The sequence below is a fragment of the Perognathus longimembris genome, chromosome 5, assembly GCF_023159225.1.
Source record: "Perognathus longimembris pacificus isolate PPM17 chromosome 5, ASM2315922v1, whole genome shotgun sequence".
NCBI classification, from domain to species: domain Eukaryota; kingdom Metazoa; phylum Chordata; class Mammalia; order Rodentia; family Heteromyidae; genus Perognathus; species Perognathus longimembris.
In genome coordinates, this window is record NC_063165.1 from 17,690,333 (window position 1) to 17,708,958 (window position 18,626).

At 37.3% G+C, this 18,626-nt stretch overlaps 1 protein-coding gene across 6 annotated transcripts in view; it reads right to left on the minus strand.

The window, feature by feature from the left end:
• Positions 1–18,626, minus strand: part of Usp25 (ubiquitin specific peptidase 25) — a 111,278-nt gene that overhangs the window by 56,074 nt on the left and 36,578 nt on the right. For all 6 annotated transcript variants that reach the window (XM_048346401.1, XM_048346400.1, XM_048346402.1 and 3 more), the window contains exons 4-6: positions 7,284–7,407; positions 2,832–2,994; positions 1,191–1,277 (exon numbers count right to left, since the gene is read on the minus strand). In XM_048346401.1, coding sequence (XP_048202358.1) covers positions 1,191–1,277; positions 2,832–2,994; positions 7,284–7,407 — 374 coding nt within the window. The remainder of the gene's footprint in view (positions 1–1,190; positions 1,278–2,831; positions 2,995–7,283; positions 7,408–18,626) is intronic.

Sequence of the window (18,626 nt, forward strand, 5' to 3'; positions counted from 1 at the left end):
AGAGAGATATGTATATCTGTCAAGAACTTATATATAGATATGTAAGCATGAATAGCTCCATAATGTCAAGTTGTCATACTTGAGAAGAATTATTGATAACAAGTTGTGATCAAAGGAAGGAATAGTCCAGAAAATGCCAAGTATAAACTACTAAGACTAGAAAGCTTTTGCTTAATTTTTCAGGAGTGTGAGACGTTGCTAGTTGGTGTCAGTTCCTTTTTAAATATAATTGCTTTCCAGCCTGACATTTCAGTCTGAGATTACAACTTGAAAAGCTGGTTGTACATCAGCGATATTCCTTCCAGAGTGCTTTATAAATATGTCACATGTTTGCAGAAACAAAATGTTTTAAAAATTAAACCCTAAACGAAAAACATCATTTAATAATTTAGCACTACAACAATAGGTCACACAAAGTTCAGTACTTTAATGAAACCTAAAACTTCACCACCTCCTACCACTTCAGGGCTCAGGTGGTTTATGACAAACACCACTAAAGCTCTGAACTCAGGCATCTCATCTCTGCAGTCAGTGTTTTCCCTGCAAGTATCAACGTCTGGGCACAAATCAGACCTACACTTTAAAGCCTCTAAAATAAAATCATTATGTAACTGGCAATAGCTGCCACCTAATATTTAAATATAACAGGTACTTTTAGTCTCATTAAATCCCCTCAAGCAACTCTATGTAATAATTTCTATACTTTGCAGACCAAGGAACCTCACAAAGAAAGATCAAATGAGCAAAGCAGGCAATCAGGCCCAGGAGTCTGTACCCTCACTTTATACAACACCATCTTCCAACACAGAAGGTAAAAATTTGACTGGAAAGACACCAGAACAAAAGTTGTTTTGTAAAGGATTGATCTGAACAATCAACAGAAAATATATTTTTATTTCCATGTAATTTTTCAAGAGTAACTTGAGAAAAGACAATGAACTATATGTTGTAGTCTATACATGTTATTGAAATGTGAGCAATCCCAATAGATGTGTCCTGAGTGAATACGAATTTGGAATACTATTATTATTCACAATACTGACAAAGGATCTGAAGTTACTGTACCAAGTTAGCATTCTTAATCTCTCATTTGATGAAACAAAAAATTCATCAAGATGAATGGATATAAGATGACAGGATACAAACAGCATTTCACTATTACTCTCCTTTTAAATCCATTATAATTTTACCTTTTGATTTCGAGGTAAATCTTGAGCATTTGATGGAGGCTTGTAATTGAGAACTAATCTTCTAAATTCCAAAAGATTGAATAATGACTGAAAAAGAATTATTTAAGATACCTAAGAGAAAATTCTGTTGACAAAATTTAGAAAATCATTGTTCTTAGAGACATATTCTTGACAAATAAATATATTACTTATACACAAAATCATTCCAACAAAAGAAAACCTATTTCAAATTTCTTGTGTTTTTACATACTTGTTAAGTAATGATACCTACCAATACTTCTACTGCATAGCACAAATGTAATCAAGGGCAACTTTTAAAAGCCAGACTAGATAATATATTATTAAAAAGCTCTTTATGTTACTCTGTAGTTTGGAAGCAATTTCCTCAAAATTAAAGGTATACAACATGGCCAAAACACATTATGCTCCTATAAAATATCTTAAAAAAAAAAAAAAAAGAAAAGAAAAGAAAAGAAGGGGAGGCAGAAGGAAGAAGGAAGTAGTAGCCACCAGATGCTGGTGGCTCACATCTGTAATCTTAGCTGTTCAGGAGACTGAGACCTAAGGTCTGTGCTGGAACATCTGTGAGACTCACCCCCAATTAACCACTAAAAGGCAGGAAGTGGAGCTGTAACCTAAGTGACCATGTTAGCCTTGAGCACAAAAGCTCAAGGGCAGCTTCCAAGCCCTGAGTTCAAGCCCTAAGACTGGCACAAAATTAAGGTTAAAAATAAATTTATTCACCAACTAATAGTAACAGCGATCTAAGAAAGTTATGCCTATAAGAAAACACAGTACTCAGAAAACAAATACAACTTTTGCAATAGAAATTCACCTCAAAATCTAGGAATACTGATTATGCCCTAAAGTTTTTAGAACAAATGAGGAACAGTCACTGTAATAAATATTTTTACAATACTGTGTGAAATATCAGAATATATTATATACAGTAAATTGACAAGAGTAATGTTTTTTTCCAGTCCTGGGGCTTGAACTCTGTGCGTGGGTGCTGTCCCGGGTCTCCTGTTGCTCAAGGCTAGCACTCTACCACTTGAGCCACAGTACTTCTGGCTTTTTATGGTGATTATTTGAAGATAAGAGTCCTGCCCGGGCTGGCTTTGAATTGCAATCCTCAGATCTCAGCCTCCTGAGTAGCTAGAATTATAGGTGTGAGCCACCAGCTCTCGACAGGAGTATTTAAAAATATACTGTAGATATTTTACATATGGGTCTATGTATGTTTAACATTAAGAAATGCATTTTGTTCTTGGGACACAGATTAAACAATTTGAAAGTTACTCTACAGGAAGCAACAATAATGCTTGATAAAAGATGAATTATTCTACTTTGTAGAAGGTAAAGTTAGCTCCAAATAGCACTGGGATAACAAGGGTCCTATTAGTAGTAGCTAGGTATTGGGACAAGTGGCTCACTACTTATTTTTTTTTAATTTATCAAATAAATAGATAGATTAAGGATTTAAACTAGAGGGTAAAACTAGTTTCTGACAGCTATTTGAAACATATTTTGGATCTAATGACCTTCACTTACACTTAAAGTATATAAGTTAAAAGATGCACAGTCAGTGCTACTTTCACTGCTATTATGCCAATCAAACACAAGCTGAATAAGGACCCTTACCTGAATAACAGCACTAAACCAGCAAGTGTTGCCAACATTCTTTAGTCCCACAGGAGCCTTGTCCTGCCTTTTTCTATCATAAGGGTTTCGAGAATCTCTCCAAACTTCTGTGGGAATCCTCTTCAAACAGGCTTTGTTTTCTGCTATACTGGCTTCTAGAACTCTTAAGCAGAGGGAAGCAAGTGATCAAAAGTAGTGTTATATAAGACTGCACCTTAAAAAATAAGCACCGCACAAACTTTGAGGATTTTGGTTACTTCAAATCTGAAAATGGTGTCAGGAAAAGTACCATTTAATGCTAATGTTATTTAAGTAATATCAAGAGTCAGTCCTCTTTAAGAGAAGGCAATGATAACAGATCAGCACTGGGTTGTTTTTTTTTGTTTTTTTTTTTTTGGCCAGTCCTGGGCCTTGGACTCAGGGCCTGAGCACTGTCCCTGGCTTCCTTTTGCTCAAGGCTAGCACTCTGCCACTTGAGCCACAGCGCCGCTTCTGGCCGTTTTTCTGTATATGTGGTGCTGGGGAATCGAACCTAGGGCCTCGTGTATCCGAGGCAGGCACTCTTGCCACTAGGCTATATCCCCAGCCCAGCACTGGGTTTTTGAAGCCAATCCTGGTAGACAAGTCTGACAGATTCTTTCTATCTCTAATATGCTAAGCTTGAGATGAGGCTCAAGAAGTACAGCAACATCTGAGCCAAGTAGAGTACCAAAAAAGAACTTAACAAAATTGTTACATAGTACAAAATATGTCTCTGTGTATGTGTGTATAATTTCTGAGAAATCACCATATGAATGTACATACCAACAATATATCATAACAATGTTTTATAGCAATTACTTTGAATCAAATAGAAAACATTTTAAAATGTTTGCTTCGCCAAAATGATATTTATCTTTTACTAAATATAGCTATATAAGATAAATTCCAGGGTTCCTTTCAGTTTCAGACATCTTTGACTCTATGGCTGCTCACTTCATTCAATAATTTGCCTACTCAAAAAAATTGAAATTAAAAAAGAATGAAGTATTTCAATATGCAAATAATTGAAGATTATTAACCCTTCTGAAACAATCACAATCTATAAAATAAAATATAGCTAAACAAGGCAAGATTAATGTTACTTTACTTAATGATGTATTTCTCACGCCTAAGGATCAAACAACATATGTATATGGTAATGGGAAAACTAGTTTCCATGTAGAAACTGCCCAAATATTTTTGCCTAATCAAATGTTTGACTATTCTAAATAAGCATTTAACACATGAGAATAGCTTAAGCTACCTTATGTTAACTATAAAAACCTTGGCAAGAACTGAGGTTTTACAACTCCTTGGCTTCCCCAGGAAAAAAAAAAATCATTCATGTCACACTATTTTTATCATAAATATTTCACCTTATCAGAGTAATGTCAAAATATATTCATTTGAACAAGGCTCAATGGGAGATTGCTTAACTTAAAAAAAGCATGAGTCCTGGAGTTCAAACCTCAGTAACACCAAAATAAATATTAACAAATATTATTTTTGTTGTTGTTTCTTGTCGGTCATGGGGCTTGAACACTGGGCCTGGGTGCTGTACCTGAGCTCTTCAGCTCAAGGCAGGAACTCTACCATTTGAACCACAGTGCCATTTTAAAGAATATTCTTTATTTCAGGAGAATTTGCAGTGTGACATTACATACAGCACAATAAGTCTTCAAAGTTATCATTACTTGAAACAATCTATGTGAACACAGGAGAAACATAAAGAATTCAAATAAAACAATGTTCTTTAAAAAGGTTGGTAATAAAAATGCTTCAATGGCCGTTTGCTGGGGGCTCACGCCTATAATTCTAGCTGCTCAGGAGGCTGAGATCTGAGAATCATGGTTCAAAGCCAGCCCAAGCAGGAAGGCCCTTGAGATTCTTATCTTCAATTAACTACCAGATAACTAGAAGTGACACTATAGCTCAAGTGGTAGAGCACTAACCTTGAGCTGAAGAGCTCAGGGACAGCACCCAGGCCCAGTGTTCAAGCCCCCCCCAAATAGCCCCCCCAAACTAACCAAAAGTCCCCCACCTCCACCTAACCAAAAATAAATAAATAAAAATTTTAAAGCACATGAATGCAAAAAGATTAAAGTAAACCCAATGATTTAACAAATAACAGTTCATGCTTTTGTCATATTAACAATGCTATACAGCTTGCTTAAATTGTTATATTCCTTCATAAAGAAAGTTGGAAGGGAAAGGAATGTAGTGGTATAAACCAAACATTATCTTCACACATTTGCATATAATCTTCTTTACAGTGGTCAAATTAGGTACAAACTATAATGATGCTGCTTGATTAGAGCTAGGGAAATGCATGTAATTGCCTGCTGTGCTCCAAGTCACCTAAGATTCAAAAATGAAACTAAGCCAGAAACCAATAATCCTTACTACTCTGTAATAAGGAAATTGCTAATGGACCCATTTCTCAGAATCTACGTCTACTGTTGAGCAGTTCATGAAGTAAATAGCACCTGTTTTAATCAGAAAATACATGATGCAGAATTATGAGTACAGAGCTCAAAGTGGGGCTCAGAGGCAGAGCACCTTAACAAATACAAAGCTCTGAGTTCAAACCACAGTAAAACACAAATGCTTTTTCTTTATTTTTTCATTTTAAACACTTCTGATGATCTTTTTCAGAACTCTAATACAATGATTTTTGTAGTTCTTAGTTCATAAGTTATAGACATCAATTGACTTCAATGTGGTTAAAAACAAGCAGTTTCTAAAAAACAAAATCGGTACTAATCTGATATATCAGTCATATTCATAAGCTAATATATAAGTTCATGTGAAAAAAACTACTTATAAATTTATACCTAACTTACCTTTTATTTTATTACATCATGTTCACATAAACCATCTTAGAACAGATAAGGAAAAATTACATGTCTCATCACAGTTTAAGTACTATCAATTTTTATACCAAATAATTATGTATTCCAGTAAACCTTTGTGGGAAAACAGATTTAATGAAGTCTTTAAATCTTAATGTAACTACATCTAACAGGGAGTAACTTCCAAAGAAACATTTAAAGACACTAAAAGTATCAATTGCGAAAAAACTGTGGTTTTATTAAACATTTCCCACCATACAGAAATCTGACTATTCAGAAATACATTGTTGTTTTAAAGCCAAGAAGCAACTAACTATCTGTGTCACTGTAGAAAGAACATCTTAGCTGTGTACTTTTGCAAAATTATTTCACCTTCTGAAAGCTAATTTCTTCTCTGGTAAGTTTACCACTCCCTACAAATAGCTGTTTAGAGAACAATTGTTCCTACTTAAAAAGAACTAAGGTTCTTTTTAAAAGTCATTGCTAAGGAAAATTTATTATTATTTATTCTTATCTGGACCAAACTGCTTTAAACGAAAAAGTTTTAATTATTAAGTTGAAAACTATTCTTTCAAACATCATAAAGATATATCTTTATATATATAACGGTATATATATAAATATATATATGTGTGTATATATATATGTACACATACATACATACTATCATACTACTACATATGAGGCTGGCAACTGAGAGGCCATAGGATATATCCAGCCAGCTGCCTGCCAATGCAAATTAAGATTTACTGGAACACAGTCATGCTCATTATATTATATAAAAGCTATTCTGCTACAACATGAGACTTGAGTGGCTATGACAGAAACCATATGGCCAACTACGTCAAAAGTATTTAATAATGGCTTTTCACAGCAAAAATGTCCCGAACTATACTATAAATCAATGAAGTTAATTAAGTTTACTGTGCTATAAATTATTAACTTCATTGATTTATAGCAGCATGTTCAAAGGGGATCGTAGAAAGAAAAAAAAATAGAGATAATTAAATATATGACTTTAGTGCCCCAAAATGCTTTTCCAATAACTTAAAAATACGAGCTTCAACAAACCTGAAATATCAAAAGTTTAATCATGTAAGACATAAAAGGGCTGGGAATATGATCTAGTGGCAAGAGTGCTTGCCTCATATACATGAAGCCCTGGGTTCAATTCCCCAGCACCACATATATAGAAAATGGCCAGAAGTGGCGCTGTGGCTCAAGTGGCAGAGTGCTAAGAAGCCAGGGACAGTACTCAGGCCCTGAGGCCAAGGCCCAGGATTGGCCAAATAAATAAATAAATAAATAATAAAAAATACATAGAAGTTATCAATGATGTCCTTAGAACAAAGTATATCTTATTGCCTCCCAAAGTTAAAGCCAATTATTATTTCTTATAAACAGCATCTAGGGGCTGGGAAGCAGAGTGTGGCCTAGTAGGAGAGTGCTTGCCTAGCATGCATGAAGTCCTAGGTTCACTTTCTCAGTACCAAATAATTAAAAGAAATAAAATTAAAAGAGACAAGATTTTAAAAAACAAACAGCATCTACATCTGCTTCATACAAATTGTGATTTTACCTGCTAATGGCTTGTTCCTCATCAGTTATTCCAGTCTCCCTAAATGCCCTGTTTGATTCCGCCAAACTCAAGGCAATTGCTCTCTGAAGATCATCTTTATCATCTCCAGTAAGATCAATCACATCTGCAACAGAAAACTGTCTTTGTCAAGAGTCAATCAAACAGAATGAAAAGTAATGCTTATCACTAAGATTTTATACCCAATACCATCTTTAATGCTCAACTTCTTTACAAGAATGAACTTATCTAAAAGAATGCACAATTTTAATGGATTATTACTGGCAACCTAAGTTTTTCTTCCAGAAAATAAATGAAAACAGTAAGAGCATAAATGATTTTCGTTGAATAATCTCCATATTTACTCAGAAGTCTCTAGTAAATGCTAATAAGTAGTAAGGGAGCCAAAAATGATTTGTCAATAAAAACTGGAATAAATACAATCAAATACTTTTTTGCAGTTAGGCTATCTGAATTGAACTGGGTCACAATACATGCTATGTGCTACCATGTAGATACTGTCTATAAAATTCTAATGAACAACTTGTGTCTTCAAAACTCTACCTTTCATAAATTTACTAACAATGGGTCCATGTGTTTTCATGTCTAGAAGCATATGACAAACGGTTAAAGAAAGTGGTTAGCTCAAATGAAATAAATCATGGAAAGAAAAACTAAGGATTGACTTTCTTTTCTACATATCTGTATCATATGTATCATTTGGTAATTATGCAGAGTTCTTTTAAGTAAGACTCTCATTTCACTAAAACAAAGAAATACACATGTAAGTAAAACTGATCATTCCTCTTCTAACAAAGTAAACCCTAGCAAGGCAAGTATTATTTCTTTTTCCAAGAACTACAACTTTTGACACCTTCTGTATAAGCATGGTATTATTTAATTTTCCAATATACTGGTTGATTTTTATTTTAACACAGAACTGCCAATGATAAATACTCCCACTATTACTGAAATGACAGGAATCAATAAGATGAAAAAGAGAAGGAAGTGCAACTGTTATCATGATGTAGCTGGGACTATTTCTATTTCATTGATTTTGCTTCTTGGTATTTTAATTTTCCTTTGTACTTGTGAAGAATTTTATGAGAAACAAAAAGTACATGGTAGGGGTTATCTTCATTTTACCATATGATTACAAAATCATAAAAAAGAATAGTAGAAGTCAGGCCTCCATGGCTCACACCTGTAATCTTACTCAGGAGGCTGGGATCTGAGGATAGTGATTGGAAACTAGCCTGGGTTGGAAAGTCTGTGAGATTCTTAACTCCAATAAACTACCAAAGATGACAGATTGAAGCCCTCACAGGCAGAAATCTTCATTAGACTCCATCTTCAACTAGCAAAACCCAGACTGCAAGCATATCTCAAGTGGTAGAGACCCAGCCCTTCACATGTGAGGCCAGGAATTCAAACCTCGGTACCCAACATCACCCCCACCCCCAAAAAGTATTTAGAATAGTTGTCCATAGGTAGTATTGAGTCCGTTTTTAATACCCTTAAGCAATATAATTACCTCATGAAAATATTAGGCAAAGTCCAAAAGATTCAACCAAGAAATAAGTAGAGCAGCTACACTGCAAACTAACTGAAATAATAGAATACCTTACATGTGCTAATAGGCCAAACATTTCATAAATTTAGCTACAAGATCTATATACATCCAGGATATACATAAAGATGGATGAGGCCATGCAGCTCAGAATAAATGAAGTGGAACTATAAATAAACAAAAGTGAATCATAAACAGCGAGTGCTATCTTGGTATTTAAAACTTGAGTAAGTAAATGAAGACTCATTCTCTCATCTTTCTCATATGAATTTGTCAACTGCAAAAACTGGATTAGAAAACAAAAACATGATGCACATTCTGTACTCATTTGCAGTGAAAAGTTCTAGATAAAAGTTAGTTTACTGTCAACTGGATGTACTAACATAAGATTAGAAAGGCAAAGAATAAGGAGAAGCCATTATCCTGCTGCTTCTTGCTGCTTTCTCCCAGCATAGTTTAATAAATGTAAATTGTTCTACAGTTGCCTTCCAAGATCCAATTTCTACTTCAAGGATGTCAGGTGATAAAGGAGAAGTGGCAATCAGACTTGGTATTTCAATGTCCAGGCAGTATTGAGTTGCAGTTACCTGATCTTGGCATTCTGTTGACTAGGCTACAGCTACAGAAAAAAAGTATGCTCTTCAACAGATTAGTCCTTGAAGCAGCCTTCCTGCTTGGGGCAGAGGGAAAAGCTACCCTGACATGTCAGGCATACAATGATATATAATTCATTTCAGAAGGCAGAGCTGGAGTTCTTTCTGTCCAGTCCTTCCAGGGATGTTTGCAGATTCAAATCCCCTACATTACATTCTGCCCTTGAGAATATCTAAAATATGCATACTGTTTCATGACTGGTAAACAAAATGCCTAGAGTGCATGCACATTAAGAAATAGCAATAATCCATACTTACCAGTTATGAATTATAATTTAAGACAATAAATTGTCTTTTGGAAATAGAGTCTTATTATGTAGCCTAGGCTGGACTTGAACTCATAAACCCCCTTAACATCCCAGGAGCTAGAATTACAGGCATGTACCGCTACAACTACCTCACATGATGTTTTCTTAAAACCTATTTCATAAATAAGAAAATTGAAGTTCTGACAAATGTAGCGCATGTCTTAAAAATAAAGAATGGTCCAGAAGCCTCAAATTTTTTTTTTTTCTCAAATTTTTATTGTCAAACTGATGTACAGAGAGGTTACAGTATCGTACGTTGGGCATTGGATACATTTCTTGTACTGTTTGTTACCTTGTCCCTCATGCCCCCCTCCCTCCCCCCTTTCCCTCCCCCCCCCCCAGTGTTCAGTTCACTTACACCAGACAGTTTTGCAAGTATTGCTTTTGTCGTTATTTCTCTTTTTTTACCCTGTGTCTCTCAAATTTGGTATTCCCTTTCAATTTCCTACTTCCAATACCAGTAAACACGGTTTCCAATATACTCAGATAAGATTACAGAGATAGTGTAGGTACAACCATAGGAAGGTGATACAAGAGCATCATCAATAATAGAAACTACACATACACCTAGGACGTTGAAAGTAGTTACAACTGTGATATATCAATTGTTTCCATAACATGGAGTTCATTTCACTTAGCATCATCTTATGTGTTCCTAAGGGTATAGCTATTGGGCCTTGTGAACCTCTGCTATGGCTTGCCTAAACCTGTACTAATTATTCCCAATAAGGGAGGCCATAGAGTCCATGTTTCTTTGGGTCTGGCTCACTTCACTTAGTATAACTTTTTCCAAGTCCTTCCATTTCCTTACAAATGGAACAATGTCATTCTTTCTGATAGAGGCATAAAATTCCATTGTGTATATGTACCACATTTTCCTGATCCATTCATCTATGGAGGGGCATCTGGGTTGGTTCCAGATTCTCGCTATGACAAATTGTGCTGCGATGAACATTGTTGTGCTGGTGGCATTACTGTGATTTTGTTTGTGGGCTTTTGGATAGATACCCAACAGTGGGGCTGCTGGGTCATAGGGGAGTTCTATATTGAGCCTTCTGAGGAATCTCCATACTGCTTGCCAGAGTGGCTGAACCAGTTTACATTCCCACCAACAATGAAGTAGGGTTCCCTTTTGGCCACATCCCCTCCAACAATTGTTATTATTAGTTTTCTTGATATATGACATTCTTGCTGGGGTGAGATGGAATCTCAATGTTGTTTTGATTTGCATTTCCTTTATGGCCAGTGATGTAGAGCATTTTTTCATATGTCTATTGGCCATTCTCATTTCCTCATCAGAGAAGTTTCTTTGTAAGTCTTTAGCCCACTTGTTGAGGGGGCTATTGGTTCTTTGCGGTTTTGTTTTGGAAGAAGGTAATTTTTTTAGTTCTGCATATATTTTAGAGATGAGGCCTTTGTCTGTTGAATGTCCAGTAAAGATCTTCTCCCAGTCTGTGGGCTTTCTGTTTATCTTGAGAGCTATGTCCTTTGCCATGCAGAAGCTCCGCAGTTTAATGCGGTCCCATTTGTCCAACTTTTCTTTGATTTGTAGCCTTTCAGGGTCTTTGTTAAGGAAGTTCTGTCCTGTGCCAAGGAGCCCGAGTGTTTCTCCTACTCCTTCCTTTAGTGTTTTCAGGGTGCCTGTTTTGATTTCAAGGTCTTTAATCCATTTGGAGTTTATTTTGGTGCAGGGTGATATATAAGGATCTAGTTTTAGTTTGTTGCATGTGTTGAGCCAGTTTTGCCAGCACCACTTGTTAAAGAGGCTATCTTTCTTCCATACTATTGTTTTAGCTCCTTTATCAAAGATTAAGTAGGCGTAGTTCTGTGGGTTTAATTCTGGGTCTTCAATTCTGTTCCATTGGTCTTCAGGCCTGTTCCGGTGCCAATACCAAGCTGTTTTTATTACTATAGCTTTATAATACAGCTTGAAGTTGGGTATTGTAATTCCTCCAGCACTGTTCTTTCTGCTTAGGAGTGTTTTTGCTATTCTAGGTCTTTTATTGTTCCATATGAATTTCTGGATTGCTTCCTCTATTTCATTAAAGAATGGTGTTGGGATATTAATGGGTATTGCATTGAATTTGTAGATAGCCTTTGGCAATATTGCCATTTTGATTATATTAATCCTCCCAATCCAGGAGCATGGGAGGTTTTTCCATTTCCTTAGTTCTGACTTAATTTCGTTTTTCAAGGTTTTAAAGTTCTCCTCAAAGAGGTCTTTCACTTCTTTGGTTAAGTTTATTCCTAGGTATTTTATGTTTTTGGGGGCTATTGCAAAAGGAGTTGCTTTCCTGATTTCAGCCTCGGTCTTCGGGTTGTTAGCATAGAGAAAGGCTGTTGATTTTTGAAGGTTTATTTTATAACCTGCAACTTTGCCAAAGTTTTGGATCAGCTCTAGTAGCTTGGGGGTAGAGTCTATGGGATTCTTTAGGTATAGGATCATGTCATCTGCGAAGAGAGAAAGTTTAACTTCATCTTTTCCTATTTGGATCCCCTTTATATTCTCTTCTTGCCTAATTGCTCTGGCTAGGAATTCTAGTACTATGTTGAAGAGCAGGGGAGAGAGTGGACATCCCTGCCTTGTTCCTGATTTTAAAGGGAATGGCTTTAGTTTTTCACCATTTAGAGTTATGCTTGCTGTTGGTTTGTCATAAACTGCCTTGATTATATTCAGGAATGTTCCCTGGAATCCCAGTTTTTCCAGGGCTTTTAGCATAAATGGGTGCTGGATTTTATCGAACGCTTTTTCCGCATCCAGCGATAAAACCATGTGGTTCTTTACCTTGCTCCGGTTGATGTGGTGGATTATATTAATTGACTTGCGTATATTAAACCAGCTTTGCATCCCTGGGATGAATCCAGTTTGATCGTGGTGTATGATTTTTTTGATGACCTGTTGAAGTCGATTGGCCAGAATTTTGTTGAGAATTTTTGCATCTATGTTCATTAGGGAGATTGGTCTGTAGTCCTCTTTCCGTGATGAGTCTCTGCCTGGTTTTGGGATGAGGGTTATACTGGCTTCATAAAATGAGTCTGGTAGTGAACGTTCTCTTTCAATTTCATTGAAGAGTTTGAGAAATATTGGAGTGAGTTCTGTTTTGAAGGCCTTGTAGAATTCTGCGGTGAATCCGTCTGGACCTGGGCTTTTCTTGGATGGGAGATCATTTATTGCTGTTTCTATTTCAATACTGGATATGGGTCTGTTTAGAAGGTTTAAGTCTTCATAGTTGAGTTTGGGGGTATCAATTTTTTCTAGGAAATCATCCATTTCTTCCAAGTTCTCGAATTTGTTGGCATAAAGGTTTGCAAAATAGTCCCTTATTATTTTCTGAATTTCGGTTATTTCTGTGGTGATGCTACCTGTTTCATCTCTTATCTTGTTTATTTGAGTGTGCTGCCTTCGTTCTTTGGTCAGGTTTGCCAGGGGTCTGTCTATCTTGTTGATTTTTTCAAAGAACCAACTCTTTGTTTTGTTGATTCTTTCGATGGTTTTTTTAGTCTCTAATTGATTTAATTCTGATTTGATTCTAATTATTTGCTTCCGTCTATTGACTTGGGGTTTGGCTTGCTGTTCTCTCTCCAGAAAATTAAGGTGCTTTCTTAAATTACTGAGTTGCTGTTTCTCCAGTTTGTTGATGTATGTACTCAGAGATATAAATTTTCCTCTGAGTACTGCCTTTGCTGTGTCCCAAAGGAGCTGGTACTTTGTGTCCTCAACTTGGTTGAAGTCCATAAACATTTGAATTTCTGTTTTAATTTCTTCAATGATCCACTGATGGTTCAGCAGTGTGTTCTTTAGTCTCCATGAATTGTGGGATTTTCTGTGGTGGCTGAGTGAGTTGAGCTCTAATTTTATTCCATTGTGGTCTGAAAGAATGCAGGGAATGATTTTGATACTTCTGAATTTGTACAGATTTTCTTTGTGCCCTAAGATGTGATCTATTTTGGAGAATGTTCCGTGTGCTGCCGAAAAGAATGTGTATTCTGTCCTTGCTGGGTGGAATATTCTGTAGATGTCGATTAAGTCTAGTTGGTCTATGCAATTGTTTAGTTCTGTGGTTTCTTTGTTCAGTTTTTGGCGTGTTGATCTGTCCAGTGGTGATAGTGGAGTGTTAAAGTCCCCCACTATCATTGTGTTTGGGTCTATGAATGTTTTTAGAGCCAATAGTGTTTGTTTGATGAAGTTGGGTGCTCCTGCATTTGGTGTGTAGATATTTAGGATGGTTATTTCTTCCTGTTGGAGAGATCCTTTTACTAGTATGTAGTAACCTTCTTTGTCTCTTCTTACCTTTTTTAATTTGAAGTCAATTTTGTCTGATACTAGGATTGCAACTCCAGCCTGCTTATGGGGGCCATTTGCTTGATAGATTTGTTTCCAGCCTTTCACTTTTAGAAGATGTTTACTTTTGCTGGATAGATGTGTCTCTTGGAGGCAGCAGAAAGATGGATCTTGATTTTTGATCCAAGTTATGAGCCTATGTCGTTTGATTGGAGAATTAAGTCCATTAATGTTGACAGTTAGGATTGAGAGGTGATCGTTTGTTCTTTTCATTATCACTATCTTGTTTAAAGGTGTGTCTTCCCATTTCTTGATCTAGTGTTTACTAATTAGGGTTCATTTCTCTGTCTGTGTTGGGATCTTGATTATTTTCCCTGTAGAGTACATCTTTAAGGATTTTGTGTAAAGCTGGTTTGGTGGAGATATATTGTTTCAGTTTTTCCTTATTGTGGAAGACTTTTATTTGACCTTCGGCTATGAAGGAGAGTTTGGCGGGGTACAGAATTCTTGGTTGGTAGTTATTTTTATTTAGAGTTTGGTATACTTCATTCCAGGCTCTCCTTGCTTTCATGGTCTCTGCTGAGAAGTCTGGGGTAATTCTGATTGCTTTTCCTTTATATGTGATTGTTTTCTTTGCCCTAACAGCTTTGAGTATTTTTTCCTTGCACTCTGCTGAAGCTGTTTTGATCACAATGTGTCGGTGGGAAGTCCTATTCTGGTCAGGTCGATTTGGGGTTCTAAATGCTTCTTGTACCTGTATAGGCCTTTCCTTCTGGATGTTTGGGAAGTTCTCAGCTAGTATTCTGTTAAATAGGTTGCCTATCCCATTAACCTCTTTCTCCAAGTTTTCCTCAATACCTATTATCCTTAAATTGGGCTTCCTGATTGTGTCTTGAATCTCCTGTAGCGATCTGTTTTGTTGCTTGGACTGGATTTGTATTGATTTTTGATCTTTCTCCATAGAGTCTAAGGAATCTTCAGCTCCTGAGATTCGATCCTCTGCTTCAGTTAGTCGGGACTGTAGGCTAGCAACTTGATTTCGAATCTCTTTTCCTTCTGACTGGTCTTTCCTGATGATTTCCATGTCATTTCTTAGGTCCTGTATGGACTTCTTTACTTCATTAACTTCATTACTTTGGTTTTGAGTGTTGTCTCTCAAATCTTTAAGTTGGGTAGCTATCTTTTCATTTGACTCTTGAAGCTCACTTATCTTTCTATTTGTGGATGCCATGAAATTCTCCATTAATTTTTGCTTTGCCTCCTCACGCTCTAACATAATTGACTGAAGAGATTCAAACTTTTCATTTATCATGTTTATCAGTAAACTTTGTAGAGCATTTTGGGGGTTTTCTTCTATGTTTTTGATTGACTGCTCTGCTTCCTGCTTGTTTTGAGTGGGGGATAAGACTTCATTATTTGCCATCTTTCTTGTGTTTCTTCTGCCCATTTGAATTGGGAATGCCAGTCTACCAGCACCTGTGAGCACTGTTTAAGACCCAAAGCAGCCCTTACCAAGCACTGTTGTGTAAATCTTACAATTTCACAATTATATACAGATACCTTGTATACCTGTCTATAAAGTTAGATTTGGTGTTCCTAAAGAATACAATTTCAATATAACATCCGATCCTGGGCCCTGTATTCAGTAGTTACTTATTTACTGTTACAACCCTATACGCAATTCTTGTTTTTATATTAAGTTCTTTTAGGACTGGTTTTCTCTATGAACCCCTTTGATTCACTCGTATTAAGCTGGGATACCCTCTATCCAATAACCAGGAGTCAATGGAACCTGGAGGTCCAGGCAGTAAGTCAGGCGGGTAAGTTGGAGGTAGTAAAGAGAATAGAGTAAAGTGTATTGGGGGGGGTGATTTTGGTTTAGTTTCAGTGACGTGGAAATGTGGAGAAGAGTAGAATCAGTAGAAAGAACATTGATAAAATGACAGACACTGGAGAGTTAGCAGAAAAGGGTGTAGGTGTTATTTATAGGAAAGTAATTTTTAAAGGAAGAGGACGCATCGAGAGAAATGAAGTAAAAATACTGGAAGACAGAAACACAAAACAGAGAAAAATTATTTAAAAAGGAAGCATAAGTAGATAAAAAGGAAAATAACAGAAAAAGAACAACCCAAACAAATAAACAAACACAAAAAAAACTTGATAAAACAAACCAATAAAAATGGAAAACAAACAAAAAACAAACCAAAAAAAAAAAAAAAATAACCAGCCAATGATGTTTCAGGTGTGAAAAAATTAAAAAGAAAATTTAAAAGAAAAGTTTATTAAAAAAAATGTTTGAAAAGAAAAAGAAACCAGTCTCTGATTTCCCTGCAATGGACTGCAGTCTATTTTCCTGATTGGCTGGTTTGACTTGATTTCAGTTGGCAAGGGGTGGTTCTGTTCTGACCTTCTCCCCTGTTGGTGCAATCGTGGGTCTCTGAGATTCCCACAGCTTGCAGGCAGGCCTTGGGCGTCCTCTGTCGATGGGGACGTGAGCAGTCTCAGGAACTGTGGCTCCTCTGTCTGCTGTGGGGCCGCTGCCTTTGATGCCTGGTCTTGACTACGCTGTGACCACAGCAGGGTGGGGCGCCTCTGGGCTGTTTTGCTCCGCTGAGCGTTGCTTGCCTGAGGGAGGCGGCCTCTGTGGCATAGGTAGCTATGGAATACAGCTCCGTTTTGGGCTGGGAATTAGCTTCCTCTGTGATGGGACCGTTTAGCTGTCCCTGGAACTGTTTGTTCCTCCGTCTGTTGTTTCCGTGCCCCTGGTAGCTGCTCGCAGCTTTTGCTTTAAGTTTAGAAGTTCCGGCGGGCAGGGCGGGGCATCTCTGGCTAAGCCCTGGACTCGCCTCCCGCCAGGGCAGGGGGGCAGGGGGCGTTCTTCTGGGCTGGGCTGGTTCTCACTGATTCCGCCCCTCCTGCCCTGTTCAAAGATGGCTTTTTTGACCTCACTTTTCCCAGGCCCGCTTCAGTTCCAGTCTGGTCTGACCCTATGCCAGTGTCAAAGATGGCGCTTTGCTCTGGCGGTGGGGACAGGGATGCCTTCCAGAAGCTGGACTGTGGGCACAAGTGATGATAGATTTTGGGGGTACTCACGCTGTCTCTGCGATGTGAGGTCCTCCGTGCTCGGCTGCCGTCTGGAGTATTTAACACTTTAGCTGTGCGGAGTGCGGGGGCGGGGGGGGCTGTGCCCGGCACTGTGCCGGAGCCGGCGCTGGCGCGGCGCGGCGGCGGGACGCCGCTCGGAGCTGAATTATGTGTTTTCAGACCAGCAAAGTCGATTTTTCCTTCCTGTTCAGAATCCCTGTACTGTTAGAAATTACTTTGGCTGTCTTTCTCGGAGAAAGAGTTTCTATGAGGTGAGAAAGCTATCATATCGGAGGGAGCGCTGCAAGGGCTCAGCCACTCCTCCGCCGTCTTCCTTCCCAATCCCAGAAGCCTCAAATTTAAGTGTTCTAACTTTTAAATTCAGTAGTCTTCAAGGCTTACCAAAACATTTTATGGAAGGGGTGAGGAGATCCTCAGTAAAAGAATCATAATTATACTAAATGTTATTTGTCTTTTTCTGCTGTGATTATATTTGCTACACCAAATGATAAAAATGGTAACAGGAAAAACTAGTACACCTTGGAAAAACATCAAGAGAGCACCAAGAAGTGTAAAATAATTTCTTTTAAGCATTTTTAAAGTTTTTCTTAAGAATTATAATGAAGACACAAAAATGTAGCTGTCTAAAAAATTCAATGCAATAACTATTTTTACTAAATCTCAAATGTAACTGTGGCAAAACAGAGGTTACATAAAGTATCTCTGGCTATATATGTAAAATATGTTCTTGCTATAGAAAAACAGTAGTGCAATGTTTGAGTTATAAAGCTAAAGTAGAATTGAAAAAAAACAACAACTTGTTACCATTTACAAACTATGAGTATTCAGGAACAACATACATACTTGCCACTAAGGACTATTTGTTGAAAATTATTGGAATACATGGAATTTTCAAGCAATATCAGAAATCAAAACTTTGACAAACTTTGTTCACTACAATGATCTTGATTATCTTCTCAATATCTTAGGGCTTTCTGATGAAAGAAGGGATTAACAGATTTTATTTTAGTATGCAACAGGCATTTTATACACAACAGGAAATCTCCAAATATCTATGCAATATTCCTAAAAACTATTTTTCATAGGCACAAGTTATAACTGAAAATGTCCTCTGAAACTTTAAGTTAGGCAGTACAGACAGCTCACAACTATAATCCGAGCTACTCAGGAGTTGGGCTCTAAGGATTCAGGTCAGAAGCAAGCCTGGGCAGGAAGGCCCATGAGACTCTTATGTCCAATTATGCACCAGAAAAGCCAGAAGTGGAGCTGTGGTCCAAGCGGTAGAGTGCTAGTCTTAAGCAAAGGTGGTCAGGGACAATGCCTAGGTCTTGAGTTCATATTCTAGGACAGGCGCACGCAACACACACGCACGCACACACACACACACGCACACACACACTCACACACTTTTTGACTATGAAGTTTATT